This window comes from Arvicanthis niloticus, chromosome 23 (assembly GCF_011762505.2).
Source record: "Arvicanthis niloticus isolate mArvNil1 chromosome 23, mArvNil1.pat.X, whole genome shotgun sequence".
NCBI lineage: Eukaryota > Metazoa > Chordata > Mammalia > Rodentia > Muridae > Arvicanthis > Arvicanthis niloticus.
In genome coordinates this window covers 28,745,031-28,761,414 of record NC_133430.1, presented here as the reverse complement: position 1 = coordinate 28,761,414, position 16,384 = coordinate 28,745,031, and the positions used below count along the sequence as shown (strand labels likewise).

Genomic DNA, 16,384 nt, shown 5'->3' with positions numbered 1-16,384 from the left:
ATAAATAAAATACATCTTGAAAAAAGAGAAAGGAGTGAAGTAGAACAGGTAGGAAAACTAGGAAGGGCTGGAAGAAGGTGGTAAATTTCAATACAGGTACATAAGCTATATTGAACGTAAACCTAGAAAGGCAGTTCTATGCTTTTTAAAGAAACGGTGTAAGGTCTAAGTTAAAAGTGAAAGGATGGAAAAGGACGTGTATTGAAAGAAAAGCCCACGTCTGTGTTATGAAGCATGAGTCAAAATAGACTCCAGAGCAAACGGAGGTGAGGCTGTTCGCATCAGCAGCTTCCATGCAGAGAGGCAACCAAATGACAGAACGGGGTCAGAGCAGAAACCTCCAAGGTGGCGACCTGCATCTCGCTGCTGCGTCTTTGGAGGCTTCGCACTGTCAGGAGGCTTGGTGATATTCCTTTGTGTCTGGGGCCTGTCCCTTGGCACTTGCAGCTGGGTCAAAGCCTCAAGTAGATACCACGTACTCAGGGATTGTTGAGGAGGTAGCCTATTGAATTCATTGTCCCCAAAGAGTATCTCTGTAGTCACCTGGTGGGTTGGGGGATGAGTAAGGAGAGCAGGCTCTTTCTGGTTTGGTACCTAGTAGGACTCCCAGGACTGTATGTGGCCTAAAATAGCATCAGTTCTCCTTGGGGAGTACAGTCTAAGCTGTCTGACCGTAGTAAACATTTTGACTGTCAGCTGGATAAGGAAGAACTCCTGGTTGCTTTTGCTCAGCTACCATTTTGGCAGGGGCTTGCCTACTTCCGACCTGCGTGTCAAGGCTAGTGGTGCCTGTGGCTGTGTGCTGGTGTAATACTAGTGACAAGTGCCAACAGTGAAACACTCTTTCCTGTCTAAAAGTATCCTTCATCTGGATCCTCCCCTCGATTCTCTGCTTCCTATACTTCCTGGCAGCTCTGAGAGTGGTTATGTGTCTGTCTTTTTGCTTCTCTGCCACCCCACCTTAGAGCGCCACATAGGCAAGACCTGTAGGCTCTTCACCTTCTAGGACAGCACCTGGTGCTGTTGAAGGATGGATGCTGGGAGTTGATTTGTACCAGGTGCCACCTTAAGCACTTTATGTAATTATTTTACTTTATCTTAATTTTTTTTTTTTTTTTTTTTTTTTTTTTAATGAAGAAACCAAGGCCCTGTGAGATTAAGAAAATAAAAACATGAGGTCATATGGTCTGTGAGTGACAGAGCTGGGATTTGGATTCTGGATTGACCCACTCTGAGAGTCTTTTTTTTGTTTTTTTTTTTTTTGTTTTTTGTTTTTTTTTTTTTTTTTTTTTTTTTTTTTTTTGAGACAGGGTTTCTCTGTGTAGCCCTGGCTGTCCTGGAACTCACTCTGTAGACCAGGCTGACCTCGAACTCAGAAATCCGCCTGCCTCTGCCTCCCAAGTGCTGGGATTAAAGGCGTGCGCCACCACCGCCCGGCTCTGAGACTCTTCATTGCTAACCTTTCTTGACCTTTCTTTCTTGCGCAGGTTCTGGGACATGGCCAGAAAGGCTCTCAAGCTTGCTTCGTGGTCCAGCGTGGCTCTCGCTGCCTCTGGTGTCTACCTCTACAGTAACAACTACTTGGACCCTAATGACTTTGGCGCCGTCAGGGTGGGCAGAGCTGTTGCTACGGTGGGTTTTTTTCCTTTTTTGGGTAGCAGAGGCGTTAGAGCATTACCTGTAGGTGTTCTATAGGTGTGGCAGGTGGACATGCTGACGTATATGGGGATGTAGGCGTATCAGCCCTGTCTATAGTCTGCATCCTCACAGACCTTCACTCCCGCACATGCAGCCTCCACCGCCCTGCAGTTGAACACAGGATTGTACGAGGTCCCTGCTCTGAAGCTGTTACACTGAGGCTCCGTGTCTTACTGTGGTGATGATTCAGAGGGGCAGGCTCCTTAGAAAATGCCAAGGACAGAAGACTTTGTGGAAAGAAGACGCTGGCAGTTCAGTTCTGCCTGCTGCCTCTCCGCTTCCTGTCTGCTATGATGTGAAGTCCTTGGGAGGCCTCCCTCACCACAGGTTCCCACCCTCCTGATGTTCTTGCAAGAATGTGGGGACAAGCGAACTCTGACTGAACACTCTGAGATCACTGACTCAGAAGGAATCCTTTTTAGGAAAAAATTTCTGTCAGCAAACTTGAGCTCGCTCCGAGGAACTCATCTGAGGAGTTCTGGATTTGGCGTTCGTATGTGCATTGTCTGAGGCTGGGAGAACGCTGTCCATCTCCAAGCGGAGAATCTGATGGGAATATTTGACTTTAGATGTTTGCTCTGGCAGCTCAATTAGCAATATCATCTAAAAAGCATGTCTTTTTAGAAAAACTTTTAGATTTATTTATTTTATTTTGTGTCTATGGATGTTTCGTCTGCATGTATTGCATGTATGAATGTATGCATGTATGCATGTATGCATGTGCACCATGTGTATGTCTGCTGTCCTTGGAAGTCAGACAGGCATGTTGTTGGAACTGGAGTTACAGGTGGTCATGAGCCACAGATGCTGGGAGTGGAACCAGGACCATCTCTTGAGCACTGAATCCTTTCTCCTCTACCACCACCTCTTCCTCCACCTCTTCTTCCTCTTCCTCCTCCTCTTCCTCCTCTTCTTCCTCTTCCTCTACTTTTTTGCCTCCTTTTCCTCCTCCTCCTCTTCTTCTTCTTATTTATTTATTTATTTATTTATTTATTTATTTTTGAGACAGGGTTTCTCTGTGTAGCCCTGGCTGTCCTAGAAGTCACTCTGTAGACCAGGCTAACCCCTAACTCACAGAGATCCAGCTGCCTCTGCCTCCCAAGTGCTGGGACTAAAGGTCACCACCACTGACCCACTCATCGTGCCTTCTTAACTCTGCTGGCAGCTCCAGATGTGGCTCTGTGTTCTTTGTTGCCTGCCGTATGCACCATGTTTTCTCTCCTTTATTGCTGTTGGTGAGCATACATAATAGTTGCTGTCGTCCCCTTCCCCCATGCCCCGTGGGGGTATGCATAGTGATGTAGCCTGTTTCCTGAGAATTTAGTTGTCATCAAGTGCTATCAGAGAGAGGCCACTGACATGGTACCTGTCCTCAAGGGTAAACTGAGTTAAAGAACCACATAAGCAAAGGGGCTTTGTAACAACAGGCTGTGGGATATGAAACCATTTCTAACTGTTTACCAAGTGCCTTTTTGGGCAAACAAATAGTTTTGGACTTTGTGTGTTGAGAGGTAAAGACAGACTCCTTCATTGAGACCCAGCTTTTAAGGAACCTCTGGTCATGGAGTGCACACATGCTTTCAACAACAGTCTAAAGCCAGGCACACGTCAGGACTGCCGCCCTGGTCAGATGCAGGAGTGAGCACTGGTGCCTGGGAGTCAGGAGGAGAATCCCAAGGAGACAGGATTTGAGTGGAACCTTGAGGTTCAATAGCCAGAAGAATGGCAGGAAAGTATCCATGGGCACTTTTATAAGTCAGTCACTAAGCTGTGCATTCTTTTCTTTTCCTTTTTGAGGACAGGTTTATCAGAGTTTAAAGGAAAAAGTTTGGCTCAGGCAAGTTGTCATTCTCAGTAGCTGCCCAGAAGAGGGAGACAGAGACGAGAAAGACAAACCTGTGCTGTTTGAGTCCAGCTGTGCAGAGTCAGCCACATGGCAGACCAGCAGCCACTGGTGTGAATGGCACATCTGAAAGAGATTGAACAAGCCAGGCTAGGCAGTGCTGGCACACGCCTTGATCCCAGCACTTAGGTGGCCAAAGGAGGCAGGTCTTTGTGAGTTCTAGGCCAGCATGGTCTACAGAGAGAGAGAGTTCATTCCAGGACAGGACAGCCTGGGCTACACACAGAAAAACCAAAAACCCAATCAAAGAGAGAGAGGGGGTGGGGGAAAGCATATTTAGGCTCTGGCTACCATACAAAAGAAAAAGACGGTGAAGAAGGGGAAGTAATGAGTGTTCTCCCAGGCAGACCAACAGTGAGTTGTCCATTCTCTGAAGACCTTTGGTCCTGGTTCTCCTGGTTTGACACTCAGTGAGTAAACCTTGCTGATAGGTCATACTCAGCACATACGGGTGGACAGGAATTAGGCTTGGTGGGAGTGCAGACAGACACTTTTGAATATAAGTCTCGGGACTTAGTTTCTGAGGTCCTTAGTTGCTCTGCTCTGAAAGCTGGAGATTTGTCCGAAGTCTGTGATTTTTCTGATTGACCAGATAAAAGCCTCCCTCACTGGAAGGCTTTGGCCAGAAGGTCTAGAATGGAAACTCAAGTTTAACAACATTCATTTAGTTAGGATTTGTTGAGTGACTACCTGTATAGTGTAAAAGATGCTGGATGTCAGTAGTCAGCAGGAAGACCCAGCCCTTGAATTTAGACAGTTCACAAACAAGGAAGCAAATGGACAAGCTAAATTTGGAGGTGGTCGGTTATAATAAATTATGGACAGTTGCCGGTAAATGAGGGCAACTTGAGACTGGCCTCTCTGGAGGAGTGTTATTGTGTCCACCCCCGAAGGCTAGGAAGGATCACCCAGGCTAAGATCTGGTGGCAGAGCATCCAAAGGGGTAGGCCCAGCCACTCCCATAGAGCCAGCATCTCCCATGTGTGTCTCCTGCTCCAGGGCTTTGGCAGAGGTGTGGTATTTGATGTCCTCAGTGTTAAGCTTTCTCCCCCCCTTGGTTCACAGACAGCTGTCATCAGCTACGACTACCTCACCTCCCTGAGGAGTGTCCCATATGGCTCAGAGGAGTATTTGCAGCGTCGATCCCAGGTAAGGGACCCAGGGGACCCCTCAGAGCTGGGCCAGGATCGGGTACGTCTGAAGAGCGGGCATAGCCCATTTACTTCCTGGGGAAAGCTGGGCTCAGGACAGAGAGGGCATTGAGGTAGTGGCCACTGGCCATGGGGTTTGGGATAAAGGGACGGAAGATCACCTCCTCTTTCCTGTGCAGGTGGCTTAGCACCTGCGAATAGGGCTGCCACTTTACATCAAACAGTCTCCCATGACTTTAAGTGACTTTATAGTCATTACCTATAAAGTGCTGTTGGGGAGGCCGCTGTGTATTTCTGCTGACAGCTGGGATGTAGGCTGCCTCTGGAGGGCTAATAACTTCTAAGTTGCGTTGTTAGGCAGAAAGAGGTTAATTGTTTTTTTGTCCTCTGAAGGCCACTTGGGGCCTCTTGTACGAGTGGAGCTGTGGACTTCACACACCTCCTCAGTCAGAGTGTAGTAGCTGATGCAGATGTATTGGAGATGCCAGGGAGATGGAAGGTGAAGCATGAGGTCAGAGGGAGGTTGGCAATAGGCTGGCGTGTCTTTGCTGTCCCTAGAGAATGCTTGGTTACGTTCCTGGGCCCAGCCTGGGCTTTCCTCTGTGCTGCTTTCCTTCCGGGCATCCTCTGTGGGTGGATTAATTAGTTAGTTAAAACATTTGAATTTAAACCTTTCACTATGTACATGTTAACTATCCACAAAAGTAGAGAACTGAGCAGTGTATAATGACCCCCCTGTACCCCACCCTATGGTTCTGTTGAGCCAGCAAAATGATTTGATGTCAGAGTTGTCATTTACTCCCTTTGGTTTACTCAGCTCTGAAGTGTTTAAATGAAACTTAAAGTATGAGTCTCCTAATAGAGAAAGAACTTTGATAAACCACATGTATGAAGATGAACAGTTCCACAGTAATTTCTTCTTCATGCCCAGATTGCCCTTCTCCCAGAAATGTGTTTTTAAAGTACTTGTTTATGAGTATGTGTGAGCCGTGTGTGTGTGTGTGTGTGTGTGTGTGTGTGTGTGTGTGTGTGTGTGTACATGTTGGGTGTTTTCTCTACTACTCTTAGCTTGGTTTCTCTAAACTGGGTTTCTCACTGAACCTGGAGCCAGGCAGGTGGTCAGCCATCTCAGTCATCCTCCTGTCTCCACCATGCTCATGATGCTGGGGCTACAAGTTTGTGACAGCCATCTGGCTTTTTACCTGGAAACTGGGAATTTGAACCCTGGTCCTGATGCTGGCTTTTGTTCCCACTGAACCGTCTCCCCAGCCCTGAGATGTCTGTTATAGTGAGTTTCTTCCAACCTGGATGCAAACATGGTCTGTGTATTACATTTTGTTGACATTTTCTGAGTCTTTTAGAATCTATAACATTTCTTCTCTCTTCCTTTATTTTATGTTTTATTTAGTTATTCACTTGTTGGAGAACAGATCATTTATCCGGTAGAATTTCCACATTCAGGACTTGGCTGGCTATACCCTCAGAGTGCTAGTTAATGGGATATGTACTCAAGCGACTCACAAATCAAAATAGACAATATTCGAAACCGACAACATGACCTTTGTTTCTCAGGTACTCAATTTTTCTGCCTGGAGATAATCATCCTTTCCTGTGTATCTTTCCAGAGCTGTCTGCCTATAATTTAATCACCTCGTCTTTATTCCTTCCATAGATGATTGCTAGTTACACATCTTTCTCTTAGACTGTTGGTTCTCATTCGTTGCAGATTGGGCTATTGTTTTGTATATTTAATCTTCAGCAGTAATACGTAGGATGGAGAGGGTTTCATGTCTGTCTCAGTGTCAGGTTATGCCCTCACCTTTGGAGAGGCAACACAAAGAATGTAAGGTTTGCGTTCAGAAATCCTGAATATAAATTTTGTACCTTGGCTTTGGGAGGGTCATCCAGCCCCGGGGAGCTCCTTGTCCGTCAACTAGAGATGGTTGTTGTACTCATTGAGGACCTGACACCATTGGAGTCAGTGAAAGGTAAAGCAGATGTGAAGGTGAGTCAGAGGTCTCCTGGGTGCGCTTCATGAGGATGGACGTGGTGTGTGCTGTGACTTTCCCAGTTTGCAGCATCAATACAGGTACCTAGGGCACAGCTGGTTCTCAGTAAAGGCCCATACAAATGAATGAATAACTTAAAGGGTTATTGTAAAGTCTCAAAGCCCTTGTTTTTGAGGTATAGTTTCCCCTGCTTTTCCCTTCTTCCTCCATCTGTTCCATGCTGTGGCCCTTAAAATTCTCCAGAGATCTCCAGGCTAGGACTAGGGTAAGGTTTGTCTTGGGAATCTGAAGAGCAGGTGGGTTGTGCTCTCTAGAGTATAAGTGATCTGAAAGGCAGAGGGAGGTACCACAGCTCCTCCAGAAGCTGACAGCTCTGTGTTGCAGTAAATCTCCAACCCCAAGAAGCCTGTGTAAAAACCACACAACTCAGTTACAATATTTATAAGCTGCACACCTAGATTGGGTAGGTTTACCACCACACCACTCTACTCCCCAGCTATGAGATCCCTTGCTAATTGTGGCTTCTCCAGGCCATGTGGTCCTGCTCCATCTTCTTTCTCTCCTTCTCTCTCTTCCTCCACTCTCTAAAACCTCCAGCCCCACCTTTCCCTTCCACTGCCCAATCACAGGCCCTAGTCTTTATTTGACCAGTTAGAATGGGGAGAAGGTTTACCTGAGTATATGATCAGCTCACTCCTTGTCCAGGGCAGCCCCCCTTGAGGAAGCAGAATTAACACCAGAATGCAAACAGCACCAGGGCAACCCACAACATTTTTCCCTTTTTGTCCAATTAAAAGGCTCTTTTCTCTCAGATTTAAGTTGAGCGTAACTATTCGCACTATGCAATTTATCAAGTATAAGATACACATAACACCCATTCCATCAATTTTGTCAATTTTGATAAAGCACTCTACCATCTATCCTAACTTAAAAGGCTTACAATTCTACACCAGAATTATGTCCTGGTTGTAGCTTGTATTACCATCTGTAAACCATCCTCTCAAATCTGTATCATCTCTCTCAGTGCTAAACAGCTTGAGTTGACTCTGAGACTACAGTCAGTCTTCAACCCCATCAGAAATCTGAGAATGACTTATATATTACTTGAAAATACAGGAATCACAAAACATAGCTTTGAATTTGTAGAGACAGCTGACTACCTCGACAGTCTCTCATTCCTCAAAACACTGGAGCATCAGCCTTCAGCCTTCTGGCCCAGGATTGTCTGACAGACCTTTGTAAAGCAGAATTATGAAGAAATACTTACTCTGTCTTGGAAGAGCTATCAGTTGACTATGCCACATAGTGTGTTCTTTTCCTGGACAGTATTTTTGTCTGTAGATGAGTTGAGGCAATTGTTGCCTAGTGACTGTCTCACCACAACTGGAACAACTCCACTGATGCTCAATTTCTTCAGAACCAAGAAAGGGATGCTGTCAGGAGCAGACATGTCTTTAGTCAAATGATCTTTAATAAAGAAATGGCCTTAAATGTCGTATTCTGTGGACTTCTGATGCCTTTGAAGACTCTATCTATGCAAAGTATATCTGAACTGTCACATCTTAGTTATTCTTAATCATTTCTATTTGAGTAAATTAAAAAACACTTTATTACAATTAAATCAGAATATAACCATGAGTTTACTGTCTGACCCTTAACTTGTGTTACTTAGCCATCCTAACCAGTTTGTGGTGGCAGTTATAAAGACTGGGTCCAAGTCGTGTATTCTCAGATGAGTTGAACAGGCCCAGTTCCTACCAAAGAGTAACAATATTAATTATAAATCTTGTGTCAGATATAGGCAATTCATACCAATGAAAACCTTAAATCTGCATCAATCTATAAATTGCATACCAATGTAAAAGTATAACTTCAATTTGCATTAAGTATAAAGATTTCTACCAATGTAAGATATGGCTATACAATGTTTTGTTTAAGAGTAAATTTGATAACCTCTCCATTTTTGCCTGTTCCTCTAATTTCTATGATCTGACCATATCCTCCTTTTTCTCTTCCATCTCTTTTTCTGTACTTAAGAAGGAAGGATAGAAATCCCTGAGTCTAAAGCTCTCTGGTTTCCTCTTTGTCCAAAGAGGAACATTTTACAATTGGCTCCAACATTTGTAAAATATCCTTTAAAATGACAACATACCTATAATTCATAAAATAGCCAGAACCATCCACCCCAACATAATGGACTTGGGTTGACAACTCTCCATAACTTCTTCCTGCTGTATAGGGGGGATGAAAACATTCTTTAAGGGCTTGGGAGGGGTAGGAAAATTAGAAAATTTGGTTAGACTTAAGAAAGCTAGCTTTAGAATCTGTTATCCAGTCTGCATATTTGGAAGGTCCAGAGCTTCACTGAAGTTCTGACTGGATCCGTCTGGAAGGTTGGATGAGGCAAGATGGCGTGGAATCTGTGGCAGTCCCCGAAGGTGTTTTGGGCAGCAACCAGAAGCAGGGGCCAAGCAGGTCAGTTCAGCACCTCTGAGGATGAACCTTGCCAAAGCTATACATTCTGTTAATATGTGAATCTCACAACCAAAATTTTAGTACTGTTAAGATAGTCGTATGGATTGTGCAGGGTGCACAGATCAGTTAAGGATGAAATTCTCCATGTTTGATCAGGTGAAAGACAGCTTTCTTTTTATGAGTCAATTTTGTTAATAGCCAATTGTAATAAGTCTTCATGCATGCTATGTGAAGGATGGCAAGGAGATTCTTTACCTGTCCTGCTTTATTCTCTTGAAAATTTTCTAGTTATTCAGGGGGTCTCCGTCCATCATATCTGATCCATAGAACTCTGGAAGGGGTCCAGAGCCTATTCTCCTTTCCTGAAAACACAAATGCAGAGACTTTCTTCCAAAAAACTCCCAACCCCCAAAAAACCAAACCAAACCAAACAAACAAACAAACAAACAAACAAAAAACCCAGAAAAAAACTAACCCACCACCAATAACAAAAAAAAACCAAACAAAACCCAAACCAAAAAAACCCCAACCCCCCAAATCCAGACTCAAAACCACATTCATTTTGATAAATAAAACAAATCAAAGCAAATAAAGCAATCTGAAGAAATATTAACCAACAAGACAGCATTTCTGCTGTCTCCTGCCCCAACCTTCATGAGATCAAGACCTAAATTGTTATTTCATATCTCTGTCTACTTACTGTAAACCCCATTTCAGGCTCTATTTGTGAGACCAGGCAAAGAACTCCCAGAAATCCTATGAGTAGACCATGTTTAAAGATTCTGAGAAATTGTCCTGGCAAGACTTTTAAAAATCTTCTCTAAAGCATTTTTCCATTCAGTCTCCCCAACTTCATCCTTCTCTGGAGCTTACTATTTGCTGCATCTACCAACCGGCTGTATTTTGTTGTGCTATCACCTTCACGTCTTCTCTCCACCATGAGAACCATTGTAAATGTGACACAGTTTCTAGTATTGCTTTTGCCATATCCCTCTGGTCTTGGAGGATTATTCTATTTTTTTTTTATATACCTCAAGAAGTCAGAATTTGTTTTACAAATGGTGAATGCATCCTAAAGTTAGTGACACTTTGCTTAAATTTTCTCAGTTCTAACACATCCACTGGTTGCCATTCAAGTTCCTGACACCCTGTGGGTGATCATCTTCTGGAGGTCTTTGTTGTATACTAAGCAGATAAACTGAAGTTTGTTTTCTAATAATTTTTAGTTGACTTTCTCTAATTTTATCTTCTGTCTCTACCTGAGTATTTTCCTTAATTGAAAATTTAAGTTCCTCCTTTAAGGTCTGACCCATGCTTCATATCTCCCCCTTTGTTGCTCCTCCTGTTCCTGGAGTTCCTGTGTTCTCCATTCAAGGTTCTGCTTCCACATTTAAAACTTTCTTTATGCTGTAATTCTGATATTGTAGCATCTACTTTATTTAGTTTTACTACCTTTAGTAAATTATCCTCTGAATGCTGCTTCCAAATTTTATGTCTCTCTCCTTGCTGTTCAGTCTGATACGTGAAATTCTGTATCCTTTTTTGTAGCATCTCTTCCAGCTCCTGTCTCCAACCGTTATTCTCCTCTTTCTGTCACTTATTGTGATCTATAATTTCCTGTGCCTTCAGTTCTAGTGTTTCCTCCAGGCCGTATTGCCAAGTCTTAAGTTTATCTCTCTGTTGCTCAGTCTCATCTATGAACTTCTTTAGTGTTTGCTCTAATTCCTTTTCTAAGGCACATAATTTTTTTTTTTTTTTTATCTAGGTAGGGCCCTGTCTTTTGAGAAGACATAGTAAATCAAGAGAATAAATATTGCAGTAACAGTAAATTTCAAGGTGTCTATTTCTTTTAAATCCATCCCTGTTGAACGGTTCAAAATAACATCCCATAAAGCCCAAAAGGTATTTATTGTGTTTCTCATCTTTAAGTATCAATATATATGTTTATTATCAATTTATAATTTTTATTACCTGATCCAGAGTTCTTTGTACCTTTGTCTCCCTCTGCTGTTCAATTCAGCACACTGTAGTCCTCTCAGATTTCTTTTATTCGCAAGGAGGAGGCTGAGAGTAAAAAGACCAGAGGCTTCTGTGCTTCTGAGTAGGCTCTCTGTCTTCTGTTTGGGTTGCAGCTGACTAGAGTGCACACTGATCTCAGGTAGCCTGCAGCACAAGCAGTAGGGGAAAGTGGGTCTGGCTGTCCCATGAAGGGAAAGCAAGCACAGAAAGGCTCCCTCGGGCTTAGATGCCTCAATCAGCTCACTGTGTCTTCCAGAAAACTATCTTGCAGGCAGTTGTGCTCCAGGGTCACCTGTCCCTCTCTGGGAATCTGACACTGGAGCTGCCCAAGTCCAGTTGCAAGCTGGGGTGCTGCTCCTGCCTGTAGCTGTTTGTGAGTGGCTTGGGGAGGGAGCCTTTGTGCAGCTCTCTAGAGACCCCCTCAGATCCAGTCAACTTTCAATCCACACACTGCTGCCTTAGGTTGCTGCCCCAGCTGTTTATTGTGAGTGGGGGGAAGGGGCAGTGGACTTTTATCTCAGGTTAGTTGGGTTCTAATCGATATGATGTGCATGATTGGCACCAATTTGTTGCAGTAAACTTCCAAACCCAATAAGCCCATGCAAAACCACACAACTCAGTTATAAGATTTATAAGCTACATACTTAGATTGGGCAGATCTACAACTACACTACTTTATTCCCCAGCTATGAGATCCCTTGCTACTTGTGGCTTCTCCAGGCCATGTGGTTCTGCTCTATCTTCCTTCTGCCTCCTCTTCCTCTTCTTCTCTCTCTTCCTTGACTCTCTGAAACCTCCAGCCCCACCTTTCCCTTCCCCTGCCCAATCACATGCCTTTATTTGACCAGTTAAAATGGGGAGAAGGTTCACATGAAATGACCTGAGTATGTGATTCACTCCTTGTCTGGGGCAGCCCATCTTGAGGAGCAGAATTAACATCAGATTACAAACAGCACCAGGGCAACCCATCAGAGCTCTGGGGATCTGGTGAGGCAGGTACAGCCAGGCCTTTGGTGCGAGGCCAGCAAATGGTGGCTGGATGTACCAGATAACAGGGTGTGGGCTGGTTCCTAGGAGCTGTCCCTGGCAAGGGGGGTCCAGCAGGCACAGAAGAGCGTGATTAAATGCTGCAGGAGAGTTCTCATCATGGCTGATAAAGGAGGCTGAGCATCATCAAATCCCTTCTCAAGCTGGCACCTCCAGGTTCTAGAGCATGTTAGAGCCACGGCTGTGGCAGTCAGTGACTTGAAGCGTTGTCAAGGTTGGCACTGGCAGGCTGGCTCCGTGACTCCCTGCATCATGGAGAAGAAGAAGAGAAAGCACATGGTGCCATGCTAGGTAGCTGAAGGTTTAAGGATAGGCTCTGGAGAACTGGATTCCTGATTCCTAGATGCTTGTAACTGAGGTCTGTGTGAGTGGACATGTTTACCCTCCAGAAGGACATCACTCCTTCAGAAGACATCTAGTCAAAAGGATGGAGGTGACAGGACAGGATGGAGCTGATTCTGAATGAAGGATCGGGCTGTAGGATGTGGGTACCCTCTTCATAGGGAGATTGGACTTGGATGATCTATGTGTCTGTGTCTGTCTGTCTGTCTATTTGTCTTTTACTCTTCATCCACACTCAAACACACAAATGTACACTCACAAACACATTGTATGAGTTTATCTTAAAAATTGATTTAGGCGTAGTCTCTAGAGCCAGCTCTGGCCAGTGAACATTAGGTTCAAGGCATTTCTTTTGGAATTTCAACTTTCTTTTTCTGTCAGGTTAACTAGAGTGTAGGCTGTTGGCTTGTTTCTGCTGGGAGCTGTCTTGCTACTTTGACAAGAAAGCCCATCTGTGGGTGAAGTTGGCATTAAAGAGTTGAATTCTTTTGAGTTCCTGTATTGAGTTGGACTTGAAGCCACTCTCTCACTGGACTTTCCAGTTATGTCCTCAGTAAGTTCTTTTTTGTTGCTTAAGGTAATTTGCATTTAATATTAATTAAAACCGAGTCTTGGTACTACAGGGAACTCTTGGAGAAGGTTGCCTGAGTTTGAAGTATGTTGACATTTTGATAGGTCACAGGACAATTCAAGAGAAATGATGCAGGGAGAGGTTTGTGTGGTACAGGGTTGAAATGGAGCCATCATGGATCAGGACCCTTCTCACCTGGTCTTAGCCCTTCCAAGGACCTCTACTTCCCTTCTGTAAGATTGTCATGATGGCCTTGGCCTCAGCTGTTGAATGAACAGAAAAGAGAAATGTAATATGTGAATTACTTTCTTTGTAGATCTTGAAACCCAGGGTAACCTTGATGGCTCCTTAGTTATTTTGTTTTGTGTTGTGTGTGTATATGATGTCTGTACTTGTTTGTGTATGTGTTTGTATACTCGCGCATGCATATGCTTGTGTGTTTGGAGACCAGAAATTGATGATGAATGTCTTTCCTTGGTCAATTTCCATTTTTAGTTATTACTGCACGTGTGGCTCGTTGACTCAGCCAGGCTGAGTTGTATATGTTAAGCTCAGGTGGTCTCTTGTTTGTGTGGATTATCATACATAGACTTTTAGGTAGGTTCTGGAGATCCTGTTCAGGGTCTCACGCCCTAGCCTGTGCCACTTCCCTGTCTGAGCCATCTCCCCAGCCTGCTTCTTTTTCTTGCTTTCTTCACCCCATCTTCATTAATACACTGGGATTCTATATCTCAGTGTATCCTTCTTTTCTTTCTTCCAGCCCCAGATTCCAGTTTGGCTTTTTTCTGTTCCTTATATGACACTTTTTTCTTTGACAGTAAGAAACAAGCCATTTACTTTCTTAGTACATTTCCTATTTGGTTTAACTCTAGACAGCCTAAGACAGATGAGATCCGGTGTATGCAGGGTGGTGGCCATAGATGGACACCCCTGAGACCTACCAGAGCAGAGTGGCCTCAGATGGGTAAGGTTGTGTATTAAGGCAGTATTGAAGCTGATTTTGGAAAGGTGGTGTTGAAACATATACTGTCAGGGGCAAAGTGATTTTGGCTGGGGCTTATGGGTATGATTTGGGGACTGTCCATGAGATAGATACAGAGATTAGTTCAGTGTGTTTAAATTATGTTTATGTTGCTGTGAGAAACATCTGACAGAAACGTCTTACAGGAGGGAAGATTTATTTTGGCTCAGAGTTTCAGAGACATTTCAGTCCATTATGGTGGGCATGCAAGGCAGTGTGAGCATGAAGCACTGCTCACGTGCAGTCAGACAGGAAGTAGAGCACTCGAGCCAGAACTGGAAGCAGGCATAACCTTCAAAGGCCTGCTGCCATCTGCCAGCCAAGGCCCGCCCAAAGACTCTACCACCTACAAAACAGCAACACAAGCTGGGAATAGGTTCAAACATCAACCTGTGGGGACAAACAGGGACATACTGCTAAGTCACAGGGGGACTTGAGGCTAGGTTTCATATCATGGAGTAGAAAGTCACGGAACATTCTCAAGAACAGTTTTGTTAAATCTGAAGTGAATTAGAGTGTTTAAAGTCACTAGTTACTGAATATTTCTTTCTTTAGCTTTAATTCTGTTGATGGGGTAGGGGTTGGAGAGAAAGAGAGAGAGAGAGACCACAAAAGGAAACAGACTGAGACAGAAAGACAAATAGGTACACACACACACACACATACACACACACACACAGAGAGAGAGAGAGAGAGAGAGAGAGAGAGAGAGAGAGAGAGATACCACACATAGAGTCAGAGACAGAGACAGAGACAAATAGACCTGTCTTTCCCAAGTATGAGAGACAGAGACAGATGGGGGTAGGGATGTCATAATACAGGAAGGGGCCTTGATCCTGACTGCACCATGCCTATTAAGCCTTTCAGCCGACCTTACCTTATGTGACTGAGCAGACTGCTGGGCCTGTGCGAGGTGCTTCAGTTCAGTAGGGGCATATTCTCTTAATTATTATAGCATTGAGACTTGAGGAGGTAATGGGTAATCTGTTCTCTTCTTGCCTGAGAAGCAGAGCCAAGGAGCCACAGGTTACCGTAAGGAGGCGATCGGTGTCAGCTGTATTACTGATCAATGCTGGGTTGTAGCATGAGGTTTGAGTCAGCTTGACGAATGTCACCTCTGAATTGGGTAGACTTCCTTACCTAGGCTTGTGGATAGACAAGCCAGGCATGGGGCAGTTAAGCAGATCCAGAAGGCAAAGCAGAGAGGAAGCATGAGTGAGCTGGACATGCTGCTGCCCACCAATGTAATCAGTGATTCCCCTGTCTCAGGCGGAAAGAGGGGGAAGAGAGGTTAGCATCATGCCCTATTGAGACTCCCTACTCTTGTGAAACTTAGGAGAGGGGTTCACTAGCAGGAGTGATGGAGGTGGATCTAAGGTAACCCCTGTTAGCAACTGGTTCCCAGCTAGGGGGTGCAGGAGCCCTGCGTATGGTTGCGTGCTGGAGCCTCATCTGGAGCATGGGGACTGTGTAATTGTTCCCCACCCCCTGCACATGCAATGCCTGTCCACCTGGTGTGGACCCTTTTCAGTGGATTTTCATACCCTGTGCCCCTCAGTCTCCCTTTCTCTGCTCTCCATTGTTATCTTGAGCCTTTGCCTGCAAACATTCTGCATAGAGAAGGGAAATTGAATCCTTGCTATCTCAGTGACTGGCTTTCTCAGAGTCTGATAAATTCTCCAGAGCCTGAGCTGCACGCAGTGTCCTGGGGTGGGGTCACCTGAGGACTGGTTCTCTGGGGTAAGGGAGGCAGTCTGTGACTGAGCTGGCACTTTCTTTTTGACCTTTGTCCTTAAGTCTTTCGGAGCACCACGAATCCATGCAGTTCTCTGCAGAGGCCCTGGTTCTGAAGCCTTTCTGATCCTGAGATTGGTCCATAGCAGTGGGCTTTGGTGCAGTCTGGGAAACTCACGGGGTCACACTGCCGTCCCTGAGGGGAAAGCATGGTGGGACTGCAGTTTCCTTCGAAGACTGGGCTCACCTGTGGTGGCCTCTCTGTAGGCCCAAGGACATGCCAATACCTTCTTACTTGGTCTAGGCTCGTTAGTGGCCTAGGGACCGTGTATTGATAGTGCCCTATTTTGTCATATCTGCATCTAGCCCTTGTATTTTAAAACACGTGGAACATTTAAGAACTAATATTGGTGA

At 44.7% G+C, this 16,384-nt stretch overlaps 1 protein-coding gene across 4 annotated transcripts in view; it reads left to right on the top strand.

The window, feature by feature from the left end:
• The first annotated feature begins 1,493 nt into the window (after positions 1-1,493).
• Positions 1,494-16,384, top strand: part of Adck1 (aarF domain containing kinase 1) — a 283,194-nt gene continuing 268,303 nt past the window's right edge. For 2 of the 4 annotated variants that reach the window (XR_013106668.1, XM_076921542.1), the window contains exons 1-2: positions 1,498-1,632; positions 4,667-4,750. Coding sequence is in view for 3 of the 4 variants with exons in the window: in XM_076921542.1 (XP_076777657.1) it covers positions 1,498-1,632; positions 4,667-4,750 (219 nt within the window). In the remaining variant the exon portion in view is untranslated. Of the gene's footprint in view, positions 1,633-2,696; positions 2,934-4,666; positions 4,751-16,384 lie in introns of those variants that run through there. The other 2 variants (XM_076921543.1, XM_076921544.1) reach the window with 2 other exon arrangements.